This window comes from Vipera ursinii (genome assembly GCF_947247035.1).
Source record: "Vipera ursinii genome assembly, chromosome: 1".
Lineage (NCBI taxonomy): Eukaryota > Metazoa > Chordata > Lepidosauria > Squamata > Viperidae > Vipera > Vipera ursinii.
In genome coordinates, this window is record NC_139512.1 from 179,364,774 (window position 1) to 179,382,823 (window position 18,050).

Below are 18,050 nucleotides of genomic sequence, written 5' to 3' on the forward strand. Positions count from 1 at the left end.
GGGTTTTTGTCAGTTTTTTAAGGCTTTCCAGCTCAGAATCCAAATAAATCCCAATGAGACTCTGAACAGGAGGCCTTTGAATCAGAATACAGCTTTATTTTTCCTTGATCAAATAATATATGCTGGACACTCCATTCTCCTTTAGACAGCAGAGAAGATAGAGAGCAGAGAGCATGTAATCAGAAAAGTTTTTGCTTTTTATAACCAATAAACATCACAAGGTTTCTGCGCATCTGAAAAATTCCTTTGAATCTCCTTATCTATCCTGGCATTACATTTCTGCATCTCTAAGCTTGCCGCGTAACAGAGTGAGCGCCTGTTACTCGTCCCAGCTTCTGCCAACCTAGCAGTTCAAAAGCACGTAAAAATGCAAGTAGAAAAATAGGGACCACTACGGTGGGAAGGTAACAGCGTTCTGTGCGCCTTTGGCGTCTAGTCAGCGCTGGCTCTTTGGCTTTGAAACGGAGATGAGCACCGGCCCCTAGAGTCCGAATCGACTAGCAGGCATGTGCGGGGGAACCTTTAGCTTTTACCTTTAAGCTTGAACACACACTACAATAGCTGGCCATTAGCCCATTAACTTTGTTACTTTGCAGGCCCCTAGAGAGCTGTTACATTTTAAAGCCACAGCAGAGAAATGAGAAGGGAAAGATTTACAATCCAAGGAGGGGGGGGAGGGAGACAAGTGAAGTGTTGCAATTTCTTAGCTAGGTTTTCCCTTGAAACAACACAATTTAAAGTAACAAAAATTTTCTTTGGTTAGCACAATTTAGAATACAATGGAGCACATACAGAAAGCAAGCAAAAATAGACAATAGCTGTTATGTTGTTGTTAGTTGCAAAGTTGTATCCGACCCATCGCGACCCCATGGACAATGTTCCTCCAGGCCTTCCTGTCCTCTACTATTTTCTGGAGTCCATTTAAGCTCATGCCTACTGCTTCATTGACTCCATCCAGCCACCTCATTCTCTGTCGTCCCCTTCTTCTATTGCCCTCAATCTTTCCCAGCATTAGGCTCTTCTCCAGTGAGTCCTTTCTTCTCATTAGGTGGCCAAAGTATATGAATTTCTACTTCAGGATCTGGCCTTCTAAAGAGCAGTCAGGGTTGATCTCGTCTAGGACTGACCAGTTTGAATGCCTTGCAGTCCAGGGGACTCGCAGGAGTCTTCTCCAGCACCAGAGTTCAAAGGCTTCAATTCTTTGGCGCTCAGCCTTTCTTATGGTCCAACTTTCACAGCCATACATTGCAACTGGGAAGACCATAGCCTTGACTATACACACTTTTGTTGACAGGGTGATGTCTCTGCTTTTTAGTGTGCTGTCTAGATTTGCCATGGCTTTCCTCCCAAGGAGCAAACATCTTTTAATTTCTTAGCTACAGTCCCCATCTGTGGTGATCTTTGAGCCCAGGAAAATAAAATCTGTCACTACCTCCATTTCTTCCCCATCTATTTGCCAGGAATTGAGAGGGCTGGATGCCATGATCTTGGTTTTCTTAATGTTAAGTTTCAACCCAAGTTTTGCACTCTCCTTCTTCTCCGGCAACAAGAGGCTCTTTAGTTCCTCTTCACTTTCTGCCAGTGGTATCATCTGCATATTTTAGGTTGTTGATATTTCTCCCGGCAATCTTAATCCAATTTTTGATTCATCTAGCCCTGCCTTTCTCATGATGTGCTCTGCATATAAGTTAAATAGGCAGGGCGACAGTATACAGCCTTGCCAGACTCCTTTCCTAATTTTGAACCAATCAGTGGTTCCGTGTCCAATTCTCACTGTAGCTTCTTGGCCCACATATAGGTTTCTCAAGAGACAAATAAGATGGTCTGGTACTCCCATCTCTTTAAGAACTTGCCACAGTTTGTTGTGATCCACACAATCAAAGGCTTTAGCATAGTCAATGAAGCAGAAGTAGATGTTTTTCTGGAACTCCCTAGCTTTCTCCATGATCCAGCGTATGTTGGCAGTTTGATCTCTAGTTCCTCTGCCTCTTTGAAATCCTGCCTGTACTTCTGGTAGTTCTCGATCCACATAACTTATACACACGAGAGATTGATTATACATAAAAGGTTATATTTTGAAAGATTATACTTAGCTTGATCTCTACAGTTTCTTTGTGCTTCTTTGCTAATGTCTTCGTTTAGAGTCAAAGAAAATAAAGAAGAACTTCTGCTTAAATAATATATCTTATAGTTTGGGTTTGGCAACATCCAAGCCTAGAAATATGCCAAATTTAGTTATGATCCTGATTATGGTTTGAGGTAGTTCTGAAGAATTCGTTTTCCAGGAAAGAAAGGTTGTAGGACTGAAGCTTCCTGCAGCATCTCCATTGCTTCCTACCGTATTTTCCTCCTCTCTGCAGGTTGTCGGTTCAGTCCCAATTTTGCCACCAAAAGTGGTTTTTTTAATTATTTTTAAAGATTCACCGGCTAGAGACCTGAATCATCCAGCCCTAAAAAGGGATGAATTTTTCGGTGGCTCATGTGACCCAAACGGAGCTTTTTTTTTTGTTACCGTTGCTTCAAAGTCCTGCGTCGAAAAAGTCAGATTCGGCGGGACCGTCCATTGCCCCTCACGGCGACAAGGTCTGACTCATTCAGTTGCTCTGCCATCTCCTCCCCGCTCAGCACGTTGCTTTAATTTTTTTGTAATGCTGGATGTGGCTCTGCAAGTCCTTTTCGGTCCGGGCTCGTTATCTATTTGCATTTTTACACCATCCCTGTTGCAGGGTGGGAAAAGGGGATTTGCACTAGGTGGGCGGCGGGAGTGAGATAGCTGGTCTCTCCCGGCCCGCCGCCTCCCCTTCCCAGAGCTGAAACTGAGGCCGGCGAAGGGAACCTCCCTGCACCTGCCTTCCTCCGCGCCCGAGAGGCTCGGGAGTGGGTGGGAATTCCGTTCCAAGAGACGGGAAGGATCGCCGCTGTCTTGAGAGCGTCCCGCGTGGACGCGGAAGAGCCCGGGTCGGCGACCAGCCCCAAAAGCGAGGCAGGAGTGGCTGAGCAGCCGCCTTCCTCCACGCGTCCCGCCGTGAGCTCAACCCTTTGCCTGACCTCGGCCCCGAGCGCCTCCGGCTGAGCGGAAAGGGAGAAGGACGGCTCGGTCCACGGCTCTGCGGCCGCGCGTCGCTTCCCGCCTTTCTTGGCTAGCGCCGGTGCCCGGGAAGTTCGCCGCGGTTTGTGCGGCTCAGTCCTGCTTGCTCTCCCGCCTGATTTTGGACGCCTCAGACGGCAGCAACAAAGCGACGCCGCTCCGCCGCGCTTCTTCTTCGCCGCTGGGTTTCCTCCCTGCCCTGCTCTTTCGCTCCTTTTCCTCGGAGCCCTTCCCGACTTACCTCGGCGCAGAGATCAGCAACGACCCGAGAATGCCGGCCGTCCTGGCGTTCCTCGCGGTGGGCGGCTGCTTCCTGGCTCTGGCCGAGGTAAGGGAGCCCCGGGCGCGCCGCGAGCCCCTCAGCCCAAGAGGGTCTGGGAGGGAGGGAGAGGGAGCGGTGCTGGTAAGCGGGCGGAGGGAATTCCCTCAAGCCCCCGCCTGGGGATGTGTCGCGCGAGGCTGCCGGCCATCAGGGTCGGGGTGCAGTTATTGGCCCGCGCTTCAAGGGCGACCTGTTGGAGCGGTTGAGGGAGTTCTTCTTTTGGAAAGAGACCCTTTTTCTGGCTCTGAATCCCGGGGATGAGCCATTTCCCCCCATCCCTACCCCGCACCCCCGACAAAGAAAAAATCTTGCTAAACTTTTTCCCTAATCAGTTCTCTGGGTAAGGTTGTATATCCTAAAGGAAGGGGAAAAAAGACAGCAAGCGGTATCTTAAGCAAAGGTTTCGTAGCAGATCAGCCCTAAGACAATTAAGGCTGAGCGTTTAATGCCAGTGGCCCTGTTTTTTCTTTTATTGAACTTTGGGCCTTAACAGCTTGCATGCCTTAACACAGGGGTCTTCAAACTTGGCCTTTTTATGACTTGTGGACTTCAACTCCCAGAATTCCTCAGCCAGCTTTGCTGGCTGAGGAATTCTGGGAGTTGAAGTCCACAAGTCATAAAAAGGCCAAGTTTGAAGACCCCTGCCTTAACAGCTAGGAGGCCAGCACGCTATTATTGAGTGCATGTGTTTCTCTCCTTAAAAAGAACAATTTGAAACGTTGTCAGGTAAAATCGATGCTGTTAGCTAATGACACGTGAATTCTACAAGTTTAAGATCGATTTCCTATAATTTACTTTCCTTCAAGTCCAAGAATGGTTGAACTATGATCTTTGGGGCTTCAGTTCCTTCTTATTCCTGTCTGGTGGGGTTTATCCCATTTCCGCTGTGCTGTAAATTGCTCCTGTCGGTGGACTTTCTCCATAGCCAAAGTTGTTTCTTTCCAATAGAAGAGTAGCTTTGCTTCTTTGGGGCTGGAAGTGGAAGACTCTCTTCTGTGCCACAGGTTGCATTTCATTCTGACCATATACTGTTTTTGGCTGTGGCTGCTGGTGCCTCTTGGTGCAGGTTGCACTGGACAGAAGCAATGGAAGTATCTTCAAAGACAGAGGTGCAGGAGGGGGTTCAAGCAACCATGGAAGAGGCAATGCATGTAGAATAGCCCAAGCCATGGGGAGGATCTGAAATCAGGGGCCTGATCTTTAGCATGAAACACGGTTTCTCTGTGCAACATTACACAGGCTTGTCTGAAACATTGTGGGGTGACATTAAGTGTGGCAGCACCTTCTACTCAGATTGAGAAAAGCTTCAGAAAGATACCTCTGGAAAAAATGAATGAAAAGTGAAATTACTTTAAAATCTCATATACATTCTTCTGGAGTTAATCACTTTTATGAGATAAACGTTTTATTTACTCCAGCTAACTGATTTCATGCGGTTGTTGTGAAGATATAAATTAAACGGATTTATTTGCAACAGCTGATTTGTAAAATGCATGTTTTAATAAAAAAAATCTAAACAAGAATTGAACACATGGTAGCTAGGTTTTCTACAATATGAAAAGCAGTACTTAAAAATACAACATTGGTAAACAATATTAGCAAAGTCAGCAAAAATGCCAGTTATGCAATATATTTTTGTCATGATGGCTGAAATCTTTGAGCAACAGTCCTAATTATATTAATTGGGGAGTAGAATTGGAATAAGTAGGAGAAATTTAAGAAATGTATTGTTATTTTATATATAGCACACAATAGAAATAAATGACGGAATGATCTAGAAAGTGACAACTTTGCGGGCAGAGAGAAGAGAAATCTGAACTACATATCACCATTCTCTCTTTTCACTCAGTTTTATCTTTGTTATGATTAACTTAATCAGCATTTTCCCTCTTTCCTCCCCCTTCCATTTATTACATCTCATCTTTAAATCTTTCTTTTTACTGTCTTTAGAATTTTCTTTGTCTGGTAGGAACTAGCAAAACAAAATTTGAAAAGTGGGTCTGTTTTCCTGAATAGCAGGGAAGTGCTGTGCTTGTGCAAGATCTTCAAAGTGTACATCCTTAGCTCTGAATTAGCTAGAAGACATTGAAGAAGAGAAGGAAGAGGGGGAGAGAGAAAAATAATCAGAAAGAGAAGCACCGAGCTGGTTGATGTAGCCAAAGATTTCTACTATGCCTCTGAGATAGGAAAATAGTATTTCTCTGGAATCCTTTGCCAGTTTTGTTTGGTCAGTGAAAAACACTTCATTTTCCCATTTTTTTTCTCTAATGGATCTTTCTAAAGTTTGCATATTTTTCTATCATTTACAGCTGCCAAACAGCTAATGAGAGGGAGGAGGCAGCATTCTCCAATTTGGCCCCTCCTAATTTTATAGATACATAAAGATCCAGGAAAGTCCAGCCCCATATAATCAAACATTTGGGGTTCTGCCAGAGTTAATTGTTCACGCTGCTTTCTTCTCCACAAAGCCATGTCTGGCAGGAGAAAGTGTGTGCCAGGGTGACCCCAGGAAAAAGTTGATGGTGAGAGAGATGCCTGTTTTAGCAGGGTGAATTTGATTTAAGTCAGGTCGATTTAAATCTTGATTTAAATCACTAGTAAAAAGGCTTGATTTAAATTAACTCAATTTAAATCATAATTTTTAAAGAGCAACTGTCATCTCTGTCCTGCAGTGGCTCCTCCTCTGACCCGCTGTTGACTCACCGACAGTCCCACTCACTTTAATGGGATGGCTGGTGATGCCACAGTGACACAACAAGGTGAGGGACATGGCAGGCAGCTGGAGAGTGGATGCCCGCTAACAGACGCTGCCATGATGGATCTAAAATGACAGGTGCTCTTTAAATGTAAGGCTCATTCTTGCTGGTAGTTAGAATCTTTAATGTTATTATTTGCAAAGAAAGTGAAGATTTCCTATTTAGAATAATAAGCTGTCAGCGATATGAGAACCGATTTTAGGTTAATAGGTTAATCACACATACCGTTTCCCCCCAAAAATAAGACCTACCCTGATTTTTGAGTGTGGGCTTAATATAAGCCCTACCCCCAAAATAAGCCCTAGTTAGGACCCTGCCCACTCTGTCCCACCTCGCTGCTGCAATGGGGCAGGAGAGCGCGTGTTGTGCCGCTGCTGCCACAACAAGGCAAGGCAGGTGGAGTGGGTAGAGCTATCCCACACCCGCTTACTTCAGTGCCCCCCCCCAGCCAGGCTGTTCCTTGCTCAGCGATCTTCCCTTTCACTCCCCTCCTGAGTTAGACTACTCATGCATGAGTTCAAGACAATTAAAGGAATTATGTGCATGAAAAAATAAAGATGAAATCACCAGGAGATATGCATACTGAACGTAACAATCGAATAATTAATTCATTACATTTCAAGAGGTGCCACTGCCTGTATGACTTTATAATTCACTTTCTTTTTCCAGCTTTAAAATTAATCTGAGAGCTGAGCCCCAAATTCAACTTCAAATAGAGATTAAAATAATAAATTCATGCAACAAATTCCATTCCAAGTTCTCAGTATTCTAGAGGGAGAATCTTAAGGGAAACCTCACTTGGATGTTGCTGTTTTACTTTTTCTCATTTTTGAATAGCTAGAATATCCTACCAATATAAATGTAAATAATCAGGCCAGCAGACTTCATGCAGATCTAGAGCAATGGCTTAAATGAAGACAAGGGAGGCTCCCACCTTGTGATATATCACCCTTGTCACCCACTTTTTATCCCGTGCCTTTAACAAACCTAATCCCCCAGGGTAAGGCTTCCATATCTGGGCTGCAGAAATATGGACAACCACAAGACAGCAGGAAAGAGATTGCATTCTCTGCCCTGTCTAAGTAGTCCTCTGTAGCTTTGCTGCACAAGTGCGGGGAGCCCCTGCAGAAGAAGAATGTGCAGGCAGAAGGCAAGAATAAAGGAAGGAAAATCCCAGTTGCAATGGGTGCCATGCCTGGCTGCATTTTTCCAAGTCTCACCTTCTTCCTGCTTATGGAGGAAGAAGAGGAGAAAGAGAGAGAGAGAATTGTTTTAGTGCTGTTTCCCACCAAGGATCATCAAGGTGAGCTCCTAAGAAAATTAAGATTGATGTTTTTTTCATTCTTTTCTGCTGGCATCTGGGCTTCAGAAATCCAGACAAAAACAAGATGGCAGCAAAGAGATCCAGGAAACTCTTATGCCTTACCTATTGGTGAGATTTTCTCTATAGGTAGACAGTGACTTCACTTAATGACTGCCCGGTTTAGTGATTGCTTGAAGTTACAGTGATGCTGAAAAAGTAACCTTATGACCAGTTTCATATTTGCAACCCCCATAATACATGATTGACATTCAGGTGCTTTGCAACCAGTGTATGTTAATAACTGTCACAGCATCCCACAGAAACATAATTGTCATTTGCGTACTTCAAATTGACTTCTGACAAAGAAGCCAATGGAGAAATTGGCAGTAAAATCCAGGCCACATATAATAAAATGTTTTGCTTAATGAACCACAGTGACTCACTTAATGACCAAATAAGAGATGTCATAAGACCATCACAGTCATGCAGTGTGATGGAGTTGCCAGTCCCAAGTGTGGTCACCAAGGGAAAAATACTTGTACGTATGCCCTAGTCTAGTCTCATTGTTGTCAGCAAATCTTCATAATCTTCTGAAAGATATTAATACAATATTTGTTTAGAAATCTCTGCCAAGATGCCCACTTTTATAAAGTGGCTTATTTAATAATTTAATTTTGACTCCGCATGATATATGAATTCAATACTGTGATCTCGATATATGGTCATATATGTTATGGCTTGTTAATCATAGAGAAATAGGTGACTAAAGTCATTAGGCTAGTGATTAAACCATGAATACCATAAGGTATGAATCTAGCTATATTTTGAATTAAAGGAGTAATATTTTTAACTGTCTAGCTCAGGGGTGTCAAATTCGTAATGTCATGTAAGGTGTTGTGACTTATTGTGACTTTTGGCCATTGTTGGCAATGGGATGGGCACGGTTTTGCTATGATGCATCCGGCCCACGGGCTAGCACTTTGACACCCCTGGTCTAGCTCAAACATATGATACAAGAGTGGTAAAATGTCCTTAAACCAATCAATATTTTTGCTGCCACCCTATTTATAATTTGGAACAATTTGTGTAAATGGGAAATGAATGCAAAACAGGGAGAGGCCTGTTGCTTTTGGTAGAGCATGCACAAATAAATCATGTAATTTAGGGAACTAGATTTCTACAGTGGGAATAACTATAGGCTTATGTAGTTCTAGTATATGATAATAATTTAACAGTTCTTTTTCAACAATAAACTGCACCTAAATAGTGTTTCTGTGAAATCTAAAATGCTTCGTTTAGGTGTTTTATTCATTTAGTTAGTTCAATTTGAATGCCACCTAACTCCCAACAATGCTGGGCAGTATTTACAGTTTTCTTTCAAAGTCTGAATAGTAGTAAATTGATGTTTTTCAAATGTATTATTTATGATGCTTAATTCAAGTGCTTAACATCTCATATACTGCAAATAAAACAGTGGTACATGGGTACTCCACTGCTTTGAAGCTCATTGAATTTGGTACTCGATGCATTTTGATGCGAATTTTTTTTCCTGGTGCTCATCATTTGTTTGGTGGTCAATGTGCATGCTAGACGTTGTTGGTGTCAGCTGCCTCTTTCCAACTGAAACAGAGGATCACATGTTAATCATGTGGTAGCTCTTATGGGATTTTTGCATTTTTTTTTCTAATCAGAGCAAAATGGTAGTGATAGTGCTAAATAGAAAAGAAAATTACTTTGCACCACCATCGAGAAATAAAGAAAGAAAGAAAGAGAGAGAGAGAGAGAGAGAGGAAGGAAGGAAGGAAGGAAGGAAGGAAGGAAGGAAGGAAGGAAGGAAGGAAGAGCAAATTCAAGAGCAGTATTCGCATTACAGATCTTGCTAGGGAATACGGTATGCCTAGAACAGTGATCTCCACCATCATTAAGAATAAAGAAGTGATAAAAAAGACTGATATTGCAAAAGGAGTTAAAGCAGGAAAAAGCAGGATTCCCAAACACTCATGGAAATCGAAAAGCTGTTATTAATTTGGGTAAACGAGAGGCAGTTAGTGAGCGACAGTGTGTCAGAAGCCGTGAAATGCGAAAAAGCAAAACTGTTGCATGCTGATCTTTTGAAAAATAAACTGAGAATGAGTCATGAGATTGTTGCAGTTTTTTAAGGCCAGCCACGCCTGGTTTGATAATTTTAAAAAGAGGATTTGCATCCATAGGGTCATGAGGCATGGTGAGACATCAAGTGCTAATAAAAAGGCTGATGATGAATTTGTCCATGAATTTCATGACTAGGTAGAGGCTGAGGGTTTTATTCTCCACCAAATTTTTAACTATGACGAGGCCAGACTTTTTTTTTTGGGGGGGGGGAGAAATGTGAAGTAGAACCTACATCACAAAAGAGGAGAAGCATTACCAGGACACAAGCCAATGAAGGACAGGCTGACTCCATTGTTGTGTGGGAATGTTAGTGGGGACTTAAAACTGATGCCTCTACTAACCTATCATAGTGAAAACCCATGAGTTTTCAAGAAGCATAATGTCATAAAAAGCAATCTCCATGTGATATGGAGGGCAAACAGCAAAGTTATGAGGCAATTTTTCACTGAGTGGATAAATGAAGTGTTTGGTCTTTCAGTGAAAAAAATATTTGCCTCTGAAAACTCTCCTACTGTACTTTTGGACAATGCACCTGCAGACCCTCCAGGCTTGGAGGATGATTTACAGGAGAAGTTCACCTTCATCATTGTAAGGTTCCTCCCCCCCCCAATACTATTCCTCTCATCCAGCCCATGGACCAGCAGGTCATTTCAAATTTCAAAAACTTGTACACCAAGGAAACTTTCCAGAGGTGAGGCCCTCCTCAGTTGACCTCCTCAGAATTCTGGAAGGTGCATTTCAAGATCCTGCCACCACCTTCGTCTTACTGATAAGGCCTGGAATGAAGCCTCTTATCGGAATATGAATTCAGCATGGAAGAATTTGTGGCCAGAAGCTTGATTCAAAGAAACTTTGAAGGGTTTGAGGCCAACCTTAAGCCTGCAGATACAGAGGGTACAACTATGCAGAATATTGTATCTTTGGGCCAATCCATGGGTCTGGAGGTTGATGCTGCTGATATTGAGGATTTAGTGGAGGAACATTGTGAAGAGCTCAGCTACAGAAGGAACAGCAACAAGAGATGTCTAAAGAGATTTCTTCAGATAAGCAGGAAATAAGGGAGGATGTCCCTAGTTCCTTGATAATGTGTGCAAAATGGCAGAAGTTCGAAGCTGGAAAAGTACAATCCGGACAAAGCTCTGGCAAGCAGAAATGTGAATTTATTGAATGACCAAACAATTTCATACTTTCAAGTAATTCTGAAGACATTGGGTAAATTTATAGTGAAGGTGACAAAGAGTATGTCAGAGCCTGTGATGCAAGTTGAAAAAAGGCAGAAAAGAGAAAGAACACGTAAAGTGCAAGTGCCTAATGTTCTATTGGAGGGCAACTCTCCTTCCAAGTAACATTCCATGTAACCTCCGCTTCTCACCACTCTCCTCCCACCATTAGGCCACGGATTCGTCTTAGTACAGGTAAACTGAAAATGTTATTTTATTTAATCTTAAGTATGTATTATTTTTTTAAAGTTTATTTCTCATATAAAGTAATGATATACAACCTATCTTTGTACTTATTGCCTTAAATATGTGCATTGCCTTTGGTTCGGGAACGCATTATTTTTTAATTATAATTTTAATTTAATAATTTACATTATTCCTTATGAAAAAAATTATTTGGTACTCACTGTTTTTGGTACTCATCACTTCTCCTAGAACCAATTGATGATGAGTATTGAGGTACCACTGTATTGGGTTTTGCTGTTATTTAGCAGATCCCTGCTTTGTTGAGTAATGCATAATGGATTTCAGACACTTTGGAAACTAGTTAGTTCTTGATAAGTTCACACAGATCAGGAAATGCAGACTGACTTTTGGGGGGAAGAAGAGAGGCAATTAACTGAAGTACTGTTGCAGAAGACAGGGCTGGTTAAATGCATATTACAATATCTTATTCCATTATTTCTGTACAAACAAATTAATAAAATGTGAAGTTCTTTGAGCATTTAGGCCAGGATTCACAAACTTTTCCTTAATGTGGACCATTACATCATTATCATCATCAAAAAATTTTGATGTTCAACGTAGAATCCACAATCAGCATATGCCACTTCTGGGCACTGTAGTACACATGGTTTCCCCTATTATGTCCATAAGATCCCCAAATTATTATGTTTATTTAATTAAAAGAACTAAAATCTCCTTAGATTTTGGCCACATTTTAGTATCCATGTCAGAGACTTTCTAGGCTGGAAACTACAAGACATAGGGAAAGAATTATATTGAACGTTAATGATATTATCATTGTTATTTTTATGAACTAAATGCAATTATATCTGATAATTTTTCCCATGTGAATGGGAGGGGAGTTTCTTTTTTAAAAATGTTTTATTGATTTTTTAACATACTCACCTTAATATTTGGTAAACAATGTGTTGTCTGGGTTTACATTTAAAAAAAAATCCACTAACAGTTGGTTTCTATAATCTATAATCCACATAATAACTTTACTTGATCTCCTCTTTTCTCCATAATGTTGTATTTTATCAAGCTTAAGTTAATACAATTCTTGTTGTTTTGGTAAATAACGGTTGAGTATAATTTTTTTTCTAATATTTCTACAGATAATCACATCAATATAATATTTCTTTTCTATCTAGTCATTCTGGTTGCCTCATCATAGATCCTGTTTACAGTTCTTGTTTACATTTGCTTTTCCCAAAATGTTCAAAACATTCTTACTGGTTAAGATTTTCTCAAAGTTAATTTCATTTAAATATTTAAATTATTTGTCTGATGTAAGCCATCCCAATACTTTTACCTTTCTTAAGGAATAAATACTAAAAAAGAAGAATTAGAATAAAGAAAAATAAAAGGATAGCATGCTACTTAAAATCCATGTTTCCTATAAGCTAATACATATTTATTTCCAAAATTTTTCCATTCTTTTTTACCATAATTAAAATATATTTAATCTTTAAATATTCCATTTAATAAATCTAGTCCTCTAGTTTTTAAACTGATATTCAAAACATTTTTAATCCATTGTAATTTCCTTAAAGTCAATCACATTTAAGTATCTAAAACATTTACTTTATATAAGCGATTCCAACTCTTTTATATTTACTCATACCAAGAAATAAAATAAGAAGAAAGAAGAGAAAGAAAGTACTATGTTACTTGAGGGGCTCTTCCCTCTTAAAATAAAATTCATATCAAAAATCTTTCTATTTCTTTAATCATATTCAAACAGGTGTTTCTTTTTTAAATATTCTCTCTGATAGGTCCCATTATCTATTTTCTTAATTTTCACTTTAGCCTTTTTCTTTTGCCCATTATCTTTCTTAATCAATACATTCTGCTGGATCAAAGAATCTTTCCATATTCTTGTAAGCGTTACTGTAGATATAAAAGGTAAGTCAAGTACAATATCTTTGTAAGAGGCATTTGGCCATTCATGTTTTTTTTTAATCTCATTTATATCCCGCCCTTCTCCGAAGACTCAGGGCGGCTTACAATCTAAAGCACAAATCAATGTGCTTAGCAGTAGCCTTCATTCTATGTATATGCCTGCTTATTAGGGCTTTCACCCCCCCCCAAGCGGCATTATTACAAAGTCAGCTTATTGCCCCCAACAATCTGGGTCCTCATTTTACCTACCTCAAAAATTTGTTGAAAATCTTTTTCTTTTTCTCTCTCTTTCTCTTATCATTTTTTGTCTCTTCAGTTCTAGTGGTTTTCCTGACATCTCTGCAGTCCATTTTCTTATCCTCAAATTTGTTTTGTGGTGTTAAAGTATAAGTTGTCTTTTCAAATCCAATATTTCTTGTAATTTTTTTTCCACTTGGGTTAAATTGTACTTCTTTGTTTTGTTAGGTTCCATCTTTAAGTCTCTATCCTCAAATTTGTATTCAGTTATCTGTTCCTTCTCTATTGTTGTTTTCTGGGATTTTTTTGTTGTAAAGTTAAATTGGAGATTAATTGATCTATATTTTCAAAGTTAGTTTGGATTTCTTTGTGGTTTGAAATAATTATTGTTTGAATTAGTTGCAACATATCATATGTCTCCTCTTGAAAGGTATTTATTTTTTCTTGATAAGTTCTTTCTATATCTCTCTGATTTTCCATGATGACCAAAAATCCAAGTTTTCTTTTCTCTGCAAATAGCTTTGGAGTCAGTTAAGTAGATACTTGTAATCCAGAAAGTTCAAAGAAAGTTTTTTTTGTTCCCTAAAGTTTGTAAGCCTCTCTTTGTCTGCAGCCCAGATTGTTTTCTTTTTTGTCATAGCTGTTCTCTATTGTTAGAGCTTTGAAAGTCACAAGCAGAAATTAGTCTTTTCCAGATTTTGCCAAGTCCTGTATAAAAAGCCATACTGTCATATTCTTCATCCACCACTGGTTTAATTTTCAAATTTTCAAAATGAACAAATTGCCTTTAAAATGAGAATCTTAACCATCCTGCAATTTCAAATGTATCCAAATGTAGGTTTTATAGTCATTTCATTTCATTTCAATATGCTTGGGTCCTCCATAAAAGGTTTAATTCACTGCTTCTGTTAGTAAAAGGGTGGGGCAAAGAGCCCCCTCCTTCACTTTCGGCGGTTTTTTGCTTCTTGGGATTTTTTTTCTTCAGGAAAGTTAATAAGTAGAATAGAGAAAGTCGATGTTCTTACCCAGATTCAAACGCGCTGTTTACAATCAGCTTAAAATAGTGCTTTTGACTTCAGTTGCTTGTAGCTTGGGCTAGACTCTAAAGTTAGGCTAGCCTTTCTCCTGTTGGTTTCTGGAAGGCTTCTCCTGGACTGATCAGGTTGACCACCATCTCTCCATGGTCCCCAGGTCTTCTTTCTTTGCCACCTTTTCGGGGTGGCTTCCAGCCCATTTAGGGTCCCCTAACAGGAAGAAATTTGGAGCCCCAAACCCCTTGACTGCTGCGCTACTGCGCAGGACCGGAAGTCCGGGAGGGTTGTTTCTGATTATTTAGCACCATGGTGGCAAACCTATGGCATGTGTGCCACAGGTGGCACGCAGAGCCCTCTCTGTGGGCACGCGTGCTGTCACCCCAGTCCTAGGCTTTCAGCTGGGTTTTGTAAAACCTTTTCGCTTTAGGCCTCCACCGCCTTGTGCAAAAAAAGGAGGTTCAATCAATTTCAACTTCTTGTGGGGGAAAAAAGATTTCGCAAAATTGGAATTGATTGATTGAACTTTTTAGTCCCACCCAGTCTGCCGTTACCACTGCAGCCACGCCCACCCAATGGGCCACACCTACCCAATGGACCATGCCCACCCGGCACCCGATGATACATAAGTGGGTTTTGGGTTGCAGTTTGGGCACTCAGTCTCTAAAAGGTTCACCATCACTGATTTAGCATGTTGATAAATGATGACGGCACCTATGCACTTTTTTGTTTTTGCTGAATTTAATCTTTCCAACAATGTTTGAGAGAATTAGCAGTGAGAACCATAAACAATCAGAACTTCTTAAAAATACAGTATGGAGAATCTATTGGCTTTCGTCCCATCTATATGTTGTAAAGAACTACAAAACTACAAAAACATTTCATGAATAAGGGTCTTGAGCAAACCTTCCCAAAATTCTTTCTTTCTGTTTCACCTTAACTTAGAAATTGATACCGAATGGAAGGTTAGGTAAGAGAAAGAGTCTCACTTTCCCAGGATAAGGTAATTCAAATAAAAGAAGAAAAGAGTATGAAGGACATAACTGTGATCAGGTTTTCATACATAGGGTCATTTTTTCCACTGCAGACATTCAATTTATAGAATACCTTCCCTGCTGAGATACAAATAACTGTAACTCTGTGGGATTTTGTACATAATTCTATTACAGAATGCCTTCAGCCTTTCAACTAGTTTAGTTTTAAGAGTTCCCCATGATGCTTAATGATATAATTGGGCCTTAATGATATTACTTGAAATGTTTACTGAAGCGTGTAGTTTGTTTTTTGTTATTGTTGTTTGCAATTAATGTCACTGTGTATCCCTTGGAGTCCATTGGAGCAGGGGCAGGGTATGATATTATACTTAAATACAGAAAGTAAATTTTCAGAATGAGTGTACAACCATTAAAAGCTTTTTCTTATTTGTATCCCTCTACACAACGAAGTGTATTCATCATTTGATTTGCACATGGGTTTTCTTTATTAGGAGGAATTGGATAATACCATTACAATGGAGGATCAGATTTATCTCCTTCTGGAGGCCAAAGTTCAGTGTGAACAAAACCTCACAGCTCAGGTACAAGAAGAAAGAGGTGAGGGTATTTTAGTAATGTAATATTCTTCTTATTCTGACCAGGATTTTTAAAATGATTTTAAAATGTAGAAATTGATAGGATGCAAGGAAGCATACACTTATCATTTGATCTATGGCTTTCTGTGCTGAGAACATAGATGTTTTTATTATCTCCTTGTCTAAAATTCAGGTACAAGGATTGTTTAAAGTCTGCTAATAGCAGCAAATCTGTCTGTCCCAATCATAATATTTTCCTGGCCTGCCTGTAGCACTGATATCAGGTTTTAATTAGGGATGAGCCACTGGACCCTGCACAGTTCAAAAATCATTCAGAAGAGATTCGGAGCTAGTGTAAACACAACAGCTCTCTTCTGCTCATGAATTTTTCAGGTGATTGTATTCAAGACTGGGGAAAAATAAGGCTACTTTAAGGACTCAGCTGAAAATCAAAAAACCTGATTGTAAGTCAATCTGAGAAAAATCAAAGAAGGGACCACAGCATAATTATAATTGTAAAGAGAAAATAGATGAAATGGCAGGCTACTTGGATGCAAAAAAGCATCACCAAAAGAAAGAAAGAGAGGGAGGGAAGGAAGGAATCCGATCTAAATGGTTGCCTTCCTCTTCCACCAGAGCTACTGGAGTAGGAGACCTCAAGTCTTAGCGGAAATACAAAGAAAAAAAGAAATTGAAAAAGCCATGTTCACTATAACTGGAGATTTAATAAAGCATGAAAGATAAACAAGAAGGAAAAATTAATTTAGATAGATTGCCAGGAGGTGAAAGGTCTGATCTGAATTTAAAAAAAATCAGTGTAATAAATAATTTAGAATTTAGAAATATAAGAAAGCAAAAAAATCATTTAGTAAAAGAGCTTCTCAATCAGTGTATTTTTCCTTCCACTCATCTAATTTCCAGAGATAGTTCCCCTTTCCACCTCCTTTCTTCTCTGAAGTGATGAAACTGAGGAGACAAAATATGTTTTCTTGTTTATTTTTCTAGCTGTGTTTTATCTTCAGCTATGTGTATCAGTCATGTTGATGCTCCCTCCTCCCCTTCAAACATTGTCTGGGAGATCTGAATGCAGCTGGTTTGTTGGCTGCACTAAAATTACATTAACTAGGATGGCACTACCTAGATATAAGACATACGGGTGGCATTCCTAGAAACAGAAATGTGCGGATCGTGGAATGGTGACAAAAACGCAGGTATCTTTAACATGTCATTTAATATTTTAGCTATAGAAATTAGCAATGTCCTGCAGTCGTTTTTGCTGAAAACCAGCGTTTGCTTCCAGTTTTTGGCAAAATGCCCCACAGTGAACAATGGGTTTGCTTAACATCTACAGTTTGCTTAATGACCATAGATTCATTTAATGACCATGATGATTTACTTAACAACCACCACAAAAATAGGTCATAAAATCAAGTTGGTCATATGATGATCCACTTTATGACTGTCACAAACCATAAGGGGAGGATCCATTACAGTTATAAGTTGAGGACTACCAGGAGTTATTTCTTAGTCTCTGAAAATTGGCCTTTGGTCAATCACTTGCTTTCAGCCCAAATCCCAAGGGATTTTCTGCATCCCCCTTGCCTCATCATATATAGATAAGCTTTGCTGTGAGAACTAAAAAAGCACACTGCAAAATACATGGACCCTGCAACTACGTGGGAAGAATGCTAAAGAGCAGCAACAACAAATAGAATAGAATAGAATAGAATAGAATAGAATAGAATAGAATTGGAAGGGACCTTGGAGGTCTTGTGGTCCAGCCCACCGCTTAAGCAGGAGAACCTATACCATCTCAGACAAGTGACTGTCGAGTCTCTTCTTAAAAATCTCCAGTGATGGAGCGCCCACGATTTCTGAAGGCAAGCTGTTGCAGTTGGTTGATTGTCCTCACTGTCAGGAACTTTCTACTTAATTCCAGGTTCTTTCTCTCCTTAATATACTATGAGCTGTATTTGTCCGAATGCTGCATTTCGGCAGGTGCAGGAGTAGTGGAAGAATGAATAAATGCCTCTTAAAAAGACAAAGGCATGTCTTGCTGGATTCCTTGTCTTATTTAATGAAAATGAGTGGAAACTACAAAGATGTTAGAATGTCCCTGAAAAATGTACGTTTATTTCCTTCCAAAGAAAGAGTCCTGTTTTGAGGACTTTGGTCTGAACCCCTGCAGGCACTCTAATCTGTTGTCAGAGGTGGTATTCTCAGAGCACTGAGCATTCAGTTC

At 40.0% G+C, this 18,050-nt stretch overlaps 1 protein-coding gene across 5 annotated transcripts in view; it reads left to right on the forward strand.

The window, feature by feature from the left end:
* The first annotated feature begins 2,836 nt into the window (after positions 1 to 2,836).
* Positions 2,837 to 18,050, forward strand: part of PTH2R (parathyroid hormone 2 receptor) — a 71,041-nt gene continuing 55,827 nt past the window's right edge. For 4 of the 5 annotated variants that reach the window (XR_014491451.1, XR_014491452.1, XM_083354605.1 and 1 more), the window contains exons 1-2: positions 2,837 to 3,416; positions 15,725 to 15,830. Coding sequence is in view for 3 of the 5 variants with exons in the window: in XM_083354605.1 (XP_083210731.1) it covers positions 3,360 to 3,416; positions 15,725 to 15,830 (163 nt within the window). In the remaining 2 variants the exon portion in view is untranslated. Of the gene's footprint in view, positions 3,417 to 8,143; positions 11,036 to 15,724; positions 15,831 to 18,050 lie in introns of those variants that run through there. The other variant, XM_083354607.1, reaches the window with a different exon arrangement.